General features: G+C 48.5%; 1 protein-coding gene across 1 annotated transcript in view; it reads right to left on the bottom strand.

The window, feature by feature from the left end:
• ATP2C2 (ATPase secretory pathway Ca2+ transporting 2) overlaps positions 1 to 16,814 on the bottom strand; it is an 80,740-nt gene extending 63,926 nt beyond the window's left edge. Inside the window, exon 1 of the mRNA XM_007452518.1 lies at positions 16,716 to 16,814. Within this exon, the coding sequence (XP_007452580.1) occupies positions 16,716 to 16,814 (99 nt within the window). The remainder of the gene's footprint in view (positions 1 to 16,715) is intronic.
• Positions 16,815 to 16,979: the final 165 nt, after the last annotated feature.

Here is a 16,979-nt window from a genome sequence, read left to right on the forward strand (position 1 = left end):
CTGTGACGGGGACACCTCGCCCTACGAAGGAGCCACAGGGCCCCGGTTCAGAGTGCGGGCGCTCAGGAATTGCGAGAAAACAGCCTTAAAGGAGGTGCAGCAGTGAGCTCCCATGGAGCAGAGGGGGCCTTCAGGTGGAAAGGCCACCGGGAAGAGCCAGCAAGTGGCCCACTTGGGGAGCTCCGAGCTCCCTGAGTGGGGGAGAGAGTTCGCGGCCCTGGAGGGTTTCGGAGGGAGAGACGGGGCCAGAGAGCAAGCCAGGGGCCTGGTGAACCACACAGCCCTGACTTTTCGAGAAGGTCCCTGCAGTTCTTGGGATCAATGCAGTGGGAGGGGAACGATGTAAGGGTCACAGTAACCCAAGAACAATTGGCCAGGGGTCACTAAGGAGGTGATATTTGAAACGAGGGGCGAACGAGCCTCCCTCAATGCAAATGCCTCCTTTCTAAGACTTCCTGACCAGTCTCTCCCAAGGCGTGTATCTGTGAAGGATCCAGTTTTACCTTAGTCTGGTGCTTCGCAATGTATGGTCCTCAGCCCGGCATCATCTGGAGCTCCCTAGAAATGCATTTTCTTGGGCACCATCCTGGATCTAATGGATCAGAAGCCCTGGGGGTGGGCCCTGCAATCTGTGTTTTAACACATTCTCCAGGGGATTCTGACGCACTTCAAAGCTGGGGAACCACTAGGAACGTGTAAGAATACACCTGCTGTGGCCTATACCCAGGCCAACTGAGTGGGGGCGTCCCAGCCATCAGGATTCCTCTGAGTCCCAGGTAATTCTGCTTTTTTTTTTTTTTTTTTTTTTTGGTTGGCGGGGTGTCCCCTTTCACTGTTGCGGCCTCTCCCGTTGCGGAGCACAGGCTCTGGACGCGCAGGCTCAGAGGCCATGGCTCACAGGCCCAGCCGCTCCGCGACATGTGGGACCTTCCCGGACCAGGACACGAACCCATGGCCCCTGCATCGGCAGGCGGACTCTCAACCACTGCGCCACCAGGGAAGCCCTTCCCCCAGGTGATTCTGATACGCAGCCAGAGCTGAGCTGAGGATGCCTGGCTGGGAGATGCATTCAAAGAGCAACCCCAGGACTTCCCTGGTGGTTCAGTAGTTAAGACTCCACGCTTCCACTGCAGGGGGCATGGGTTCGATTCCTGGTCAGCGAACTAAGATCCTATGTGCTGTGCGGCCAAAAAAATAATAAAAAATAAAAATAAAAACCTTTCCAAAGAGCAACACCATGCGTCCTGTTTTTAAGGGGCTGCCATCTTGGAGGAGAGACAAGGCTGTGACCAATGGCCAACCAAGCACCAGGTGACAAGTGTCAGGGGCCCCAGGAGAACTGTGGGAGTCCAAGCAGGGAGCATCCTTCTGCTTCCTGGAGGAGGAATGCGGGTGAGGTCCTGAGGCAGCAGGTGCCCCAAGTCCTCCTAGAATTTGGGCAGACAAGGAAAGGAGATGGCCAGTGAAGGGGAGGCAGACAACAGCTAACAGCTCATGATGACAATAAAACAAGCGTAGCTGCAACAATCGATACTCATGGTACAGCAGATAAATAGCTGACATGTTGATATTAGACATCTTACCCAGGATTGGACATATACGAGCTCATCTAAACATCACGGCAGCCCCTGGGGGTGGATGCAATTTTTTTATCCCCATCTTACAGATGAAGAAATGGATGACTTGGTCAACTCCCAAGACAGCACTTTTAGTCTCTGCTCTATAAAAACACGAGAAAACTTCCTGGTGGGCATTGTGTTGTGCAAGTGGGAGAAAACAGATAGAAAAACATGACTTTCTGGATCTTCCAAGTGGAAAAGAGGGAAAGGCTGGTGGGAGCAGGGAAAGCTGCGCCCACCAAAGATGCCCACGTCCTAATCCCTGGAATCTGTACATATGTGACCTGACCTGGCGAAAAGGACTTTGCAGATGACATTAAGTTGACAATCTTGAGTTGGGGAAACCATCTGGATGACCCATGTCATCACAAGCGTCCTTATAATGGGAGGCAGGAAGGTCAGAGAAGGAGATGTGAGGACAGAAGCAGAGGCTGAAGGGATGTGATTCCTGGCTTTGAAGACAGAGGAAGGGGCTACAAGCCAAGGAATGTAATCAGCCTGCAGAAGGTGGATAAAAGGCAGGGAAACAGATTCTCTCCCAGAGCTCCCAGGAGGAAAGCAGTCCTGCTGACCTTTTAATTTTAACCCAGTGAGACCTGTGTTAGACGTCTGACCTCCAGGACTGTAAGAGAATACATTTGTGTGTTTCAAGCCATCAAGTCTGTGGTGATTTGTTACTGCAGCCCGAGGAACCTGACACACCATCCAGCCAGCCAGCCAGCCAGCCACGTACCATCGGTCCCAGAAGGAACCCAGCTCTCTGAGCTCCCAGACAACCAGTCCTCCTGTGTCCAGCACAGTGCCGACCCACTTGTCCGCCTCCAGCATTGGACCATGAGCCTCCCTGGGAAGTGGCTGGTCCTATCCAACTCAGAGGCAAGTGCGCCACTCAGCGCTTGGCAAAATAAAGTACTCAAGGGCAAGGGCTTCCCTGGTGGCGCAGTGGTTGAGAGTCCGCCTGCCGATGCAGGGGACACGGGTTCGGCCCCCGGCCCGGGAAGGTCCCACATGCCGCAGAGCGGCTGGGCCCGTGAGCCATGGCCGCTGAGCCTGCGCGTCCGGAGCCTGTGCTCCGCAACGGGAGAGACCACGACAGTGAGAGGCCCGCGTACCGCAAAACAAACAAACAAACAAACAAAAACCCTATGATAAGCCATAATGGAAAAGAATATGAAAAAGAATGTGTGTCTGTGTGTGTGTGTGTATACATACACACACACACACACACACATATATATTTATAACTGAATCCCTTTGCTATACAGTAGAAATTAACATTGTAACTCAACTATACGTCAATAAAATAAATTTTAGGACAAGTAGGAACAAAAGAAACCCCTTAAGCACTAGAAGAAACTATGGACTACATTTCAAAAACATCTCAGAGTAAGAAAGGACGTTCTGAGTGCCAGATGAAGCCAGACGCCAGGAAGGAAAAGACTGATAAATTCACTACATAAAACCGGGTTGTCTTCTGCAAGAAGCACCACACGCGAAGTCCAAAGGTAAAAACCACACTGTGGAAAATATCCGTAGCTTAGGACACCGACGACAAACAATTCCCCAAACAAATGAAGGGCTCTTACTTAGGAAGAAGGGGGAAATCTAGCAGTTCATGTCTTGCAAAAATGGGCAAAGGACATAAGCTAAGAGTTCACAGAAAGGGAATAATGATGAATAACTCTGAAACATGAAAAGATCATCAAACTCGTTTAAAATCAGAGATTCGCATTCAAGAGACTCCAATTCACCCTCCGCCACCTATCTGATAGGTACGGTTCCAGAAATTTGTAACAGGAGAGCTGGTGCCAGGGGTTGGGGATGGAGCCTCTCACCCGAGGCCGGGAGGGGCAGGTGAATCCAGATGAGCCCCAGGGGAGGGCAGTTGGCAGCATCAAAGTTGAAGATGGACCTGTTCTACTCATATCTTTTGGAGATTTATTTACTGCAGAATGGTTTCTGTTCAAAGTCATCCATTGCAATACTGTTTATAATAACTAAGTACTAAAAACAGCCCACGTGCTGCTAATAAAGGATTGGTTACATTAATTACGGTAGCGCCATACCATGAAACCCTTTGCCGCCATCTAAGTAAGAGCACAAACGTTTTTGTTTTCTTTACCTATATGGAAAATGTTAAATATATATGGCAGTATAACTTACATACAGTCCTGTACACAAATCCTGCGTGTGCCTGGATGCACTTTTGCGCATGTGTACAACAGAGTAACCCCACCAGGCGCCACGTGGAACCTCTCCAGCTCCCAAAAGGCTCCCTCGTGCCCTCTCCCAGCTGACAGCCCCCCAGAAGATGACCAACACTGGGACTTCTATCAACGTGGATTTGTTCTGCCCATTTGGGAACTCCATACAAAGGAAATCGTACACATGTACTCCTACATCTGGCTGCTTAGCAAGATTCATCCAGCTTGTTTCATGATCTGTAAGTCACTGTCTTTTGTTGCTGTGTAGTATTTCCAGGATGCCATTGCATGGATATGCACGATTCATGTAACTCTTTGCATGTGGTTGGGTGTTCAGTCTGTGCCCAGTTTGGACTCTTATACATAACACTGCTGGGAGCACTGTGTGCACGTTTTTCAGCAGATAGAAGCCCCCATTTCTCCTGGGCACAGACCTAGAAGTGGACCGCGGGGTCACAGGGTGGGTTTACGTGCTTTTAGTGACAGTAGACACTGCCCAAGAGTTTTCCCAAGTAGTGGTACCATTAGCAATAGTTTGAGAAGGAAAAAAAAAGGTGCAGCATATCATGAGCAATACGGTAGCCTATGTATAACCAAAAGGAGAAGACGATGGATTTGCTAGTCTAATCAGTGCACACCTCCAGCAGAAGCCACAGAGACCCGGGGGCTGGGTCGCCTTTGGGGCTGGGAACAGGGTGGTGGAAAACCGAGGCAGTGACAGACTCCTACTGGACCCCCTTTTGTATCTTCTTAAATCTTGAACCACGCATAACAATTGCTGATTCCAAGGGGGAGAAACCAGTCCCGACCAAGCCTGGGGGCAGAGCTGGTGCAGGAGGGGAGGGGCTTCCTGGGAACAGGGATGCTTGAAGAATCAGACTGGGCCGGTGCTAACTTGGGAAGGAGGGGCAGAGGCTGTGGCCAGAGGGACCCATAAGGAGGCCGGTAGGGCTGGGCGCACAGAGCAACAGGAGGCTCAGATCCTGGGGCAAGGGTGATGTAATGAACTCAAAGGGCCTGCCCACTACTTTCTTTTTTTTTCCCTTTTCTTTTCCCTCTCTTTTTTTCCCCCTACTACTTTTTAATACTTGTGGGGCGGTGCGGGGGGAGGAACCCTAACTGCAGAAATTGGGTGGAGGCCCACGTCTCAGTGATCTGGGCTCTGATTCTAGTTCCCTGAGCTACCAGCTGTCCAACTCTCACCAACTCCCTTGACTTCCCCGAGTCTCAGTTTTCTCCTTTATAAAATGGGAACGATACCACACACGGAGCATTGCTGAGGTGGGGGTTCTTAAAGTCCAGCCTCAGGTCAAGATGGGTTTCAGAGGTGTTTTCCAGTCCCTGAAATCACATCTAGGTAGTGTTTGTGGTCTGTGTGTGTGTGTGTAACGGTGGTGTGACCCCAGACAGCAAAGAACTGCCAATAGGACATGAGATACTCAAGAAAACATATGTTGTTGAGGGTGGGGTGGGGTGCAGTGCAGTCAAGGGGCCAAGAGAGAAGACAGCAGAGCTAGGAGGTGGCCGATGGATTGGGGACCAATAGGTGGTTGGCAAGGTGAGATTACACACAGGGAGAATGGCAATAAGTAAATATACCAAAGATCCTGGGAGGTGGCACTCCTCACTGTTGGTAAAGGGAGTTACAAATATATAAAGAGCTGGCACCAGCCCTGTGGTATTTATTGCATTGAACTCTCTGATCAAATATATTAAAAATATGTATGTGTACACATACACACAGGTATAAAACTAAATATGGCTCTAACAGTGTACACATACACACACACCTGCTCTGAGAGGGCCCAGAGACCGTAATACCCCAAGAGCATGAACACACATCATACCAGATCTTGATTTCTAAAGACCATTCTTCCAGTGAAAAGAGAGCCAAGACTCCTGGGAGAAATGGCTGATTCCAGGGCTGGGGCAGGGAAGGTACCAAATGAGTCTGGAATTTCTTGGGATGCCAGAGAGTAGGCAAGTGCTCAAAGAATGATGGAAAAATGTCCAGAGGATGCAAAAGTCGCCATAAGAAAAGGCTTCTACTGGCCAAATCTGGGCAATCTGGGCATCAAAATAAAAAAAATTGATGGTAACCAATTTTAACCCACCTAATAGAATAGGAATTTGTGAGCTCATAACGATATATGAATGAATACACAAACAGCTACATGAAGAGGGGAAAGGGGCAGCTCTTCCTGATATCAGAACACAGGTAATAAATGAGGGAGGAATGATGAAATTGGAAAATTTCTGTTTAGCAAACATTATAAAAGTAATGGAGGATGGCCAACAAACTCATGAAAAAATGCTCAATACCACTAATTGTTAGAAAAATGCAAATCAAAACTACAATGAGGTATCACCTCACACTGCTCAGAATAGCCATCATCACAAAATCTACAAACAGTAAACGCTGGAGAGGGTGTGGAGAAAAGGGAACCCTCCTACACTGTTGATAGGAATGTAAACTGATACAGCCACTATGGAGAACAGTAGGGAGGTTCCTCAGAAAACTAAAAATAGAACTACCATGTGACCCAGCAATCCCACTACTGTGCATATACCTAGAGAAAACCATAATTCAAAAAGACACATGCACCCCAATGTTCACTGCAGCACTACTTACAATAGCCAGGACATGGAAACAACTTAAATGTCCATCAACAGAAGAATGGATAAAGAAGATGTGGTACATGTATACAATGGAATATTACTCAGCCATAAAAAGGAACAAAATTGGGTCATCTGTAGAGACGTGGATGGACATAGAGACTGTCATACAGAATGAAGTAAGTCAGAAAGAGAAAAACAAATATTATGTAATAATGCATATATGTGGAATCTGGAAAAAAATGGTATAGATGATCTTATGTACAAAGCAGAAAGAGACACAGAGTGAACAAACATATAGATACCAAGGGGGAAAGGGGGGTGGGACGAATTGGGAGATTGCGATTGACACATATACACTATTGATACTACGTATAAAATAGATAACTAATGAGAACCTACTGCATAGCACAGGGAACTCTACTCAATGCTCTGTGGTGACCTAAACGGGAAGGAAATCCAAAAAAGAGGGGATATATGTATAATTATAGCTGATTCGTTTTGCTGTACAGTAGAAACTAACACAACATTGTAACACAACTATACTCCGATAAAAATTTTAAAAATAAATAAATAAAAGTAATGGATTCAGGCAAGGATCACCAACAGAAAATGAGAAACAGGCTACTGACATAGCCTTACTGCAACTCGTCATAAAATACCAGTTGATTACAATGGGGAAACAGTAACTTTATAGACGAGAAACCTGGCCAGTAGGAGGGGAGAATTCAAGCACAGAAATCAGGCAGACCCAGGTCCAAACTCCTGGGCAAGCTGCGTGGGCCTGGGCAAGTTACTTCACTTTCCAAGGCTCAGATTCCTGCAGGGATTTTTGTAAGGATTCAAAGTAATGTGGTGCATCCACACATGTTCAGTGGAACATTGTTCTAAAAATTAAAGAAGGGAAACTACCTAAATGCCCATCAGCTGGGGAGGGAGGTTAAATAAAAATGCCTACACGGCCACTAGAAAAGAATGTGCTGCTATTTACAATAGCCAAGACATGGAAACAACCTAAATGTCCATCGACAAATGAACGGATAAAGATCTGGTACATATATACAATGGAATATTACTCAGCCATAGAAAGGAATGAAATTGGGTCATTTGTAGAGACATGGATGGACCTAGAGACTTTCATACAGAGTGAAGCAAGTCAGAAAGAGAAAAACAAATATCATGTGTTAGCACATATATGTGGAATCTAGAAAAATGGTACAGATGAACTGGTTTGCAAGGCAGAAACAGAGACACGGATGTAGAGAACAAATGTATGGACACCAAGGAGGGAAAGCGGAGGAAGGGGTGGTGGGATGAACTGGGAGATTGGGACTGACATGTATACACTAACATGTATAAAATAGATAACTAATAAAAAAAAGAATGAAATAATGTCATTTGCAGCAACATGGATGGACCTAGAGATTATCATACTAAGCGAAGTAAGTCACAGAGCAAGACAAATACCATATGATATCACTTATATGTGCAGTCTAAAATGTGGCACAAATGAACCTACCTACGAAACAGAAAGACCCACAGACACAGAGAACAGACTTGTGGTTGCCAAGGGCAAGGGGAGGGAGAGACGGAGGGGTGGAGAAGGGATGGAGTTTGGGATTAGCAGAGGCAAATTATTACATAATAGGACGGATAAACAAGGTCCTACTATAGAGCACAGGGAACTACATTCAATACGCTGTGATAAACCATAATGGAAAGGAATATGAAAAAGAATACATAAGTGTATAACTGAATCACTGTGCTGTATAGAAGAAATTAACACAACATTGTAAGTCAACTATATTTCAATCACATTTAAAAAAGAAAAGAAAAGAATGTGTTTGACTGGGATGTATTGCAGGGATGTGGGGAGAGTGGAGGAGCTGCTGATGGTGTGTGCAGTAGTACCCTATGTAGGTAAAAAAAAAAAAATAGGCTTATGTTGTTGTATATAAATAATAGTAACTACTGTGATCAGGTGCTGCCCTGAGTACTCCATGAGTACTGAATCATTCCACTCCATAATAGATCTCTGATGTGTGTACACCTGACCCCAATGGAGAGAAAACAGAGGCACTGGAAATATTAAGAAATCTGCTTAACATCTTCCGCTGGCTGCGGAACTGGACTTTGCAGCCAGGTAGCTGGTGCTGCAGACTCCAGTGTTCCTAAGCGTAGCCTCTCTAGAATTGCATAAAAATGGGGCCAGGACCACCCAAGCAAACGGTAATCTGATTACTGCAAACTGATTAGCTGGCAAACGGTACCTCCCTCCTCCCCTCACCAAGGAGGAAAGTTAAAGCAAAGAAGTGGGGCAGTGAAGGAGGAATCTCAGTCTCTGCCAACTTTTACTGTGGTTTATGAAAAAACAAACAAACAAAAACTAAGACAAGTTTCGAAAGGGAAAAGAACAAAGGACAAGGAGGGAGGCAAATAAAGAAAAAAAAACATGCAGCGTTCCTGGTTCATAAAAGACACTTGAAAAATAGCAGCTAACATTAGTCTAATTCAGTGGTCAATGAAGGCAAAACTGTCACTCAAATTTCAATATGCTGGTACTTGGGGGAGGGAGGGGCAGAGAGAGGGGCAGCCCAGTGGGTTGACTTCCGAAACTGGAGATGAGGTGCTGCTGAATGAGACCAGCGACCAGCAGGATCCCCCAGGCAGAGAGGTACCTCCCAGATCAGAGGAGGGAGGCCATGTTCCACGGCATGCATGACATGTGGCCCATGGAAACAATTAAAATGAGAATATGTAGCTAAAGTGCAAATCTCAGTTCTCCAAGTCCCTGCCACCTCCTCCAGGAAGTCTCCCTGGATTGCAGCAGTAGCGTCCCCACAGGTGACAGGCATACACAGGCTGTATCCAACTCCTTTCTTACATGCACTGCTTTCCTTCATGGGACTTATTTTGTAATTATATGCTCACTATATAATTACTTGATGACTTACCCACCAGACTATAAGCTCCACTCAGTAGATGGGTGTTTTACTCACTGAAGGGGTCTGGCCTCAGGAGGACAGATGTCACAGGGATGGCGAAGCAATGGTTCTCAAACTCACTGAACATCAGAACCACCCGAGGGCTGGTTACAACTCAGACTCCTGGGCCCCAGACCACATGTGAGGAAGAGCTGATCTAAAGAAGCCGCAAAAGTATGTGAGGGTCAGAAGGCTGTGCGGAGCCTGAAAAGGAGGATACCAGATGGCAAGAACTTTCCGGCATCTCCGACTACGGACCTCACACAAAGATGCCCACCAGGCCGGCTCGGCAGATGTGCTCAGGAGGGCGTGTGCTGCGTGCAACGCCCTGCCGGCGCTGACCTGAAATTCTCAGTCATTTTTCACGACAGGACCCCACACTTTCGTTTTGCAAATTATGTAGCTGGTCCTGCCCTCACCACTGAGCACCTCCCTGGGCACAGAGCCGAGCACTCGACCCGAGGCCAGAGAACGAACAAGACAGTGATGATTCCTAATAAAACCCAACGTCACATTTTGAACTAGGCATTGGGCAGCGTTTTAAACCGTTCTCTCATTTATTCTGTTTTGTTTTTTAAATTTTTTGGCTGTGCCTCGTGGCACGTGGGATCTCAATTCCCTGACTAGGGATGGAACCTGTGCCCCCTGCAGTGGAAGCGCAGAGTCTAAACCACTGGACCGCCAGGGAAGTCCCTCTCATTTATCCTTGTTTTGTTACTACGGTCATACTCGTGTGAGTATCTGCATACATCACCTAATCTAATCTTCATAAAGAGTCAGGGAACCTCGAAGCCACTATGGGCACATCCCCGTTATCAGACAAAGACATTCTGATGTGGAGAGATGAAGTAAGTTTGCCCAAACTCACGTGGTCATAGTGATGGAACCTGGGCTCCACCTCTGGGCTTCTGGCCCCAGTCCCTGCCCTAAACCAAGACCTCCTGGTTAGGCGCAATCTTCTAGGCCAATATTCTTTCCCCCATACCCACAAGGTCCCCCAGATTCAGCGTTACTGGAGAGGCACAGACCGGAGGATCCTGAGATGTACACGGGGTGATCCTGAGATGTGCACGGCTTGATCCTGTGTGTCAGCTGTAAATCTACCAGATCCCGACCACAGTAGTCTGGTTTCAGTGGTTTGAAATATAAAGAATACTTATGGGTAGTGCCTGACTTTATTCTAGATGTTTCAAGTCTCCCTTACCCCGGGGACTCCAGCATCATGAACTTTGAGCACGTCTTCCTTGGCATGTACTTGAGTTTCAAGTTGGCTCAGACACGTGCTCTGCTGGGCTCTGCTCCCTGCCCACGGGAAGTTCACGGGCAAGACGAGCTGGAAGAACACAAGCCAATTCCAGGGATTTGGGGCACACTGGTGGGGTCGATCAACACACCCTTCACAGTGTCTGCAACCTCCACAGAAGGTTACATATTTCCCCAGTGTGACCCACAGCTTTCTCCCCACTCCAAATACCCACCCAGATATTTTCTGCAAGGAACATAGTGTTACAGGCTGAATTGTGCTCCCCCCAAATGCCTGTGCTGAAGCCCTAACCCCCAGCACCTCAGATTGTGACTGTGTTTGGAGACAGGGTCTTTGAAGAGGCGGTTAAGTTAAAATGAGGTCATTAGGATGGGCTCGAATCCAATGTGACTGGTGACCTTGTAGGAAGAGGAGATTAGGACACAGAGGAAAGACCAGGTGAGGACACGGGGAGAAAACGGCCGCCTGCACACCTGCTCCTCCCCTCCCCTCAGGAGCTCGGGGAGCTAGGATCCGTTATCCTTAATAATAAGGCTCATGACACTGGACTGGGGCAGGGTTTCTAACAGGGCATCTTCAGACGTACTCTCAAGAGTCCACAAGTTTTCTGAGATCTTCCAAACTCTGAATATGTGTTTTAATAATTAGCCTACTATAATATATAATATAGACCTTCGGGTGGCCAGTTTATAATGAAGAGCCGTGATGCGACCCTAGTGCCACACGTGCATCTATGCCAACAATCAGGTGACACAATGAAGGGATGCAAGTTTCTCAGGGGCTCAGAGAGAAGAAATGGCAGGAGAACGGAGCCATCGCACAGCAGGCGGTGCTGACATCGGCGCATCAGCTTTAAAACGTCTCACTTTTGAAGAGTGTCGTCTTGTTGCAAGCGAGGCCGTACACGAACCCAGCCTCTGCACACAGCTACTTGCCACAGGTGATGTGCACCAAGTATGGTCATCACACACAGTGAAGAAACATCCCTTCCACAATGCCTGACACTCACCTTATCGTCAAGTGAGCCAGCCGGTTCTATGGTTATCAAATGAGAGCCTTTCAAACTGGCATTCACGGGCTGCCTGCCGGCAGCTGGGGTCAAGTATGATGTGGGTGGTCCTAATCTAGCAAACACATTCTTGATCAATGTAAATGACGTTTTCTACATATGCAGGTAATTAGACATTCCCAGTATGAGCTTTATCAAGATCAAAATTAAAGAGAGTCTAAATAAAGACTGGACCTCAGGACTACTAAAAACGCTAACGCGAGACAGCTGTGTAGCAGACTTTGTGCCAGGTGTGGTTCTGTCATTTAAGGAACTATTCCTTTCTACCACTGTGGTCGGCAGGCTCTAAGACGCCCCCGAGCACCCTGCCTCCACTTAATGACATCCTTGTGTAATCCCCATCTCTTGAGAACCAGCTAGATCTAGACTCCTTCCAATGAACAGAACATGCCACAAATGAGGAGCTATCACTTCCAAAACTGGGTTATAAAAAGGATCACTCTTCCTTGGGGAAGCCAGCTACTGAGCCACGAGGCAGCCGCGAGGCTGCCCCTTGGAGAGGCCCATGTAGCCAGGACCAGAGACCCGCCAACAGTCACAAGAGGGAGCTTGGAAGGGGATTCTCTCCCCTTCCTCCCAGAGAGCCTTCAGATGAGACCACAGCTCTGGCGAGAGCTGGACGGCCACCTCACGAGATACCTGGAGCATCCCCCAGATCTGCGACCCAAAGAAACTGGGAGAGAATCAACATTTGTTGTTTCCAGCTGCTGCATTTGGGAGTGATCTGTTACATAGCAATCCACAATGAACACAATCATTCGACGTCACTGGTTGACTTTTGTTGTTGTTGTTGTTGTTTTGTTTTGTTTTTTGCGGTACGCGGGCCTCTCACCGTTGTGGCCTCTCCCGTTGCGGAGCACAGGCTCCTGACGCGCAGGCTCAGCGGCCATGGCTCACAGGCCCAGCAGCTCCGTGGCATGTGGGATCTTCCTGGACCGGGGCACGAAGCCGTGTCCCCTGCATCGGCAGGCGGACTCTCAACCACTGCGCCACCAGGGAAGCCCGACTGGTTGACTTTTAATGATACATCACCAGTCACATCAAAATGCAGTTGCTACATGTGTAATTCATAATTTTATTATAAATGTAGTTCGCTTTTATTGAGTTTTAAGCACATGGCTATGTTTGTTGCAAATTTTAGGCTTCTACTTAGCTAAGTCACATTTTGATACAAATAATTTAAGACAACACTGGGGGCTTCCAATACATTTCTTCAAGATGACATATAATGGGCTTCCCTGGTGCCACAGTGGTTAAGAATCCGCCTGCCAAGGCAGGGGACACGGGTTCGAGCCCTGGCCCGGGAAGATCCCACACGCCGCGGAGCAACTAAGCCCGTGCACGCAACTACTGAGCCTGTGCTCTAGAGCCCGCGAGCCACAGCTACTGAAGCCTGTGCGCCTAGAGCCCAGGGTCCACAGCAAGAGAAGCCACAGCAATGAGAAGCCCACGCACCGCAACGAAGAGTAGCCCCTGCTCGCCGCCACTAGAGAAAGCCCGCGCGCAGCAACAAAGACCCAACACAGCCAAAAAGTAAAAATAAATAAATAAAACCAAAATAAAATTCAAAAAAAAAAGAGGCCATATATTGCTAAATTTTGAGAGACACCAATGATGTGTGTGTGTGTGTGTGTGTGTGTGTGTGTTTGTGTAAACCTCAGAACTCCTCTTCCTGCAACCCAAGTGTGATCTCTTAAAAACGCAAATCTGACTGTGTCTGCTCTGTTTAGTGCATTCCTCATGTTCGGCACATCTTTGAATAAATGAACGACTATCATGCCCCAACGTAAAACCTGTCGGTGATTCCCTGTTGCTCTATGGATGGAGCCCAAACTCTTTACAAAGCGCAAAGGCTCTGTGTGGTCCACCTCGGCAGCCTCAACCTCTCCCACTAACCCTTGCACCTCACTCCCTTCTGCCTAGAACTCTCCATCAACTCTGCCCTTCCCACTCACCCTAGTCTATGCCATTCCTATGAGTCTTAAACAACCCTCCTCATTCAACAGTCGACTATGATCTGTAGTTTGGGACCCACCTCTGCCCACCAGACAGGGTGCCACGAGGGCAGGGAGTGTGTGCATCTTTTTCTCCACTCCATCCCTGGTGTGCAGCACCACCCTAACACAGGATAGATGCTCCATGAATCCGGGCTGAATGAATAACCAAGACACAGGTCTGCTGGAAGCCAGGCTTCACCCTGCAGAGCCCCAGGAAGGTGGATCAGTTCACAACAGGGAAGGCGGCACATGATGGAGCCGTGCCAGTCTCCGTTAAGAGAAGGGAGCCCTGAGGGTCAAAGATAACTTCCTGAGCTGGTACTGGGTCATCTGGGAAGCAGGAATTTCTGGTCCAACGTTTTCCTTGTCCAAAGCTCAGATCAGCAGAGAGAGCTTTTTTCCAGTAATGAAAGGGGATCTCCCATACATTTTTCTTTTCATGACACTGGAAATGCAGCAAGAATGAACCGTCTGCGGAGCCGTAAGAACTGTGCTGATTCAGCCTCAGAAGCTCCTAACTCTGGGTCCTCCCCCATCCCTGTGTCAACCACCTATCCCCTGCCCAGTCACTCTGCCATTTAAGACGGTTGGATCTTAAATTAAACTTCTCTTGGCGTCTCTGCTGTCAGCCTCCCCCATGAACTCTGTTTTGGATACAACTATATCCTTACCACCTGGCCGACATGAACGCCTCAGCAGCCTCATCTAACACACCGGTACAATAACACAACTCAACTAGGGATGAAGAGACACAGCAAGTTCTCAATTAATAATTAGTATTATAACTGAGGTGACTCAGCGAAGGGGCGGGGAGGTTCAGAGCCTGCCTAGGACACCACCTACAACAAGTGCTCATGAAAGAGAATTACTATTATGGAAATGACCACGGTAAGCAAACTTTGCTTCTTTTTCAAATGTTTCTGAGGAAAAAAAAAAAAAAGAGCTCAGATTGGAGGATGTAAGTTTGAGAGCAAAGACCGTCAGCTGAGCTGGCAGGAAGCAGGTCACCTGGCCCCGCCGGTCTCCCCCCTCATCACACTCCCCATTTATCTTTATTTCAATTTCCTGGGTTTGATGAACTGCCTTTAAAGACAGGATACTTTGTTTCTCTGCCAGCCTTTGCAGCTGGCTGCCTGGGTCTCCTGTCTCGCCCCACGTCCACACTGCTGAGTCGTCACACACCCTTCGGGGTGCAGCTGAGAACATCCCGACCACACCAGGTGGGCAAGCCCCTGCCACCGCATACCTATATACGGGTTGAAGACCTGTCCCACTCTCGAGGGCCCCTCTGGGGGCATGAAGCCCACTTTGGTGCAGAGATCAAATTCGCCCCAGCATCTCTATTCATGATACATCATCCCCATACCTGGCACACGTGGCACACCTGGATACTTGGCAAACCTGGACATCCCATAAAATCGGACCGTAAGCAACTATATCAGGAGTGTTTGAAAAATACAGGAGTGTTTTGTTTGATGCAAAAATCAAAAGATGGAAAGAAAAGAAAATAGACAAAGTAACATAGAACAGGCAACCACGTTGGCAAACTCACTTCAAACTCCTTCAGCAGAATGAGTTATGTGGCATATAGGGAGAGAAATGGATTTCGGCAAAATATTGGAACTCTGCATCCAATCCATGGTTAACATACATGTCGCTTCAGAATAATTGAGATTATCTGAGAACCGCTAGTTACACGGCACCGTGGTCTACCACCCTAGCACCAGAATTCTCACGTTAGCATCCATTTGTAAAATACTAGTTTTTTAAATGCACAAATACTAAGACCCATACAACCAAAATGTTTTGACTGTTGTCAAGTTTTTCCAGCTGACCTCTTTCAGTAAAAAGTAAATTTAGGGCTTCCCTGGTGGCACAGTGGTTGAGAGTCCGCCTGCTGATGCAGGGGACATGGGTTCGTGCCCCGGTCCAGGAAGATCCCACGTGCCGCGGAGCGGCTGGGCACGTGAGCCATGGCCGCTGAGCCCGCGCGTCCGGAGCCTGTGCTCCGCAACGGGAGAGGCCACAGCAGTGGGAGGCCCGCGTAGCGCAAAAAATAAATTAAAAAAAAAAAAAGTAAACTTACCTTGAGGTTTCCCTTCGGCCGTGGAAAGGCCACGAGCACCTCCAGAGTTCCACATCAGGAATTTTATTTTTAACTGATTACATTTTAAAAAGTGCACTGACCCAGAGATGCTTTTGCAGAAATTCCATGCTCTCTGCTCTTGTATCACGCACTGAGTTCTGCTTACAAGCTACGGAGAAAGTTGGGGGTCACCCCTTGACCCTGCTTCATCTCTGGGTCCTCCACATGGAAGGAAGGAAGGGCTTTTGGGGGCAGCTTTGTCAGTTTCTCTGCTGGTAAAAGCTCCCCTGGCCCTAGAATCCCATTGGCTTATCCTAGAGGGTCCCCTGGAGGCTGCAAAGTCAACACACAAATCTGGGTGTTTTTTTTTAAAGCGTCTCTGGAGATGTGGGAAACAAAGGTGGTAGGCATGGCCACTCTTACCTTGATTTCCACCATTATTGCTACTATTCATGCTAAAACATTTGCACAACAGTTTTTGTTTTTTATGTCGCTCTAATCGCCCCCCCCCCCCCCCCCCGTCACTTTAAAAAATCCGGATAGCAACCTGGTGTGGAGACCCGGTAATTTAAATTTTCTGGAGTCAGAGAAACCAAAGTTAGGTTCCTAGCTGGGTCATTTGCTAGCCGCGTGTCCCTTAAGGGACATATTTCCCCTGTCTCGGCCTCAGTTTCGAGTCCGCAAAATGGGCTGGCAGGCGAGGGTTAAAAGGCGAGCGCCGGGCGCAAAACAGAAACGCGAGCTGGCGTTGCTATGAAGACACCTTCTTTCTAGAACCAGGGGGAGGCGGGCGAGCTGGAGGAACACAGCCCGCAGCGCGCGGACGGGCTCTTGGGGGTGGGGGTGTCGGGTCTCACGCCCCGCGCCCGGACTCACCAAGGTTTCCAACTCGCCCCTCTCCAGCAGCTGGTACTGGTGGCCCCCGCCCGAGAAGGCGAGTTTCTTCAGAAACTTGGAGAAGCGTCCCTCGACCATGGTGAGCGGGCGGAGGCCCCTCGCCCAGCCTCCCGTCCCGCCGGCGGCCGCCCCTGCCCGAGTCCCTCGGTCCGTGGCGTGGCCGGGGCTGGCTGCGCGCGCCAAAGCCTCCCGGGCCAGGCCCACGTTACCAGGTAGCCGTCTACCTGCCCGCCGCCGCTGAGG

The sequence above is a fragment of the Lipotes vexillifer genome, unplaced genomic scaffold, assembly GCF_000442215.2.
Source record: "Lipotes vexillifer unplaced genomic scaffold, Lipotes_vexillifer_v1.1 scaffold443, whole genome shotgun sequence".
NCBI lineage: Eukaryota > Metazoa > Chordata > Mammalia > Artiodactyla > Lipotidae > Lipotes > Lipotes vexillifer.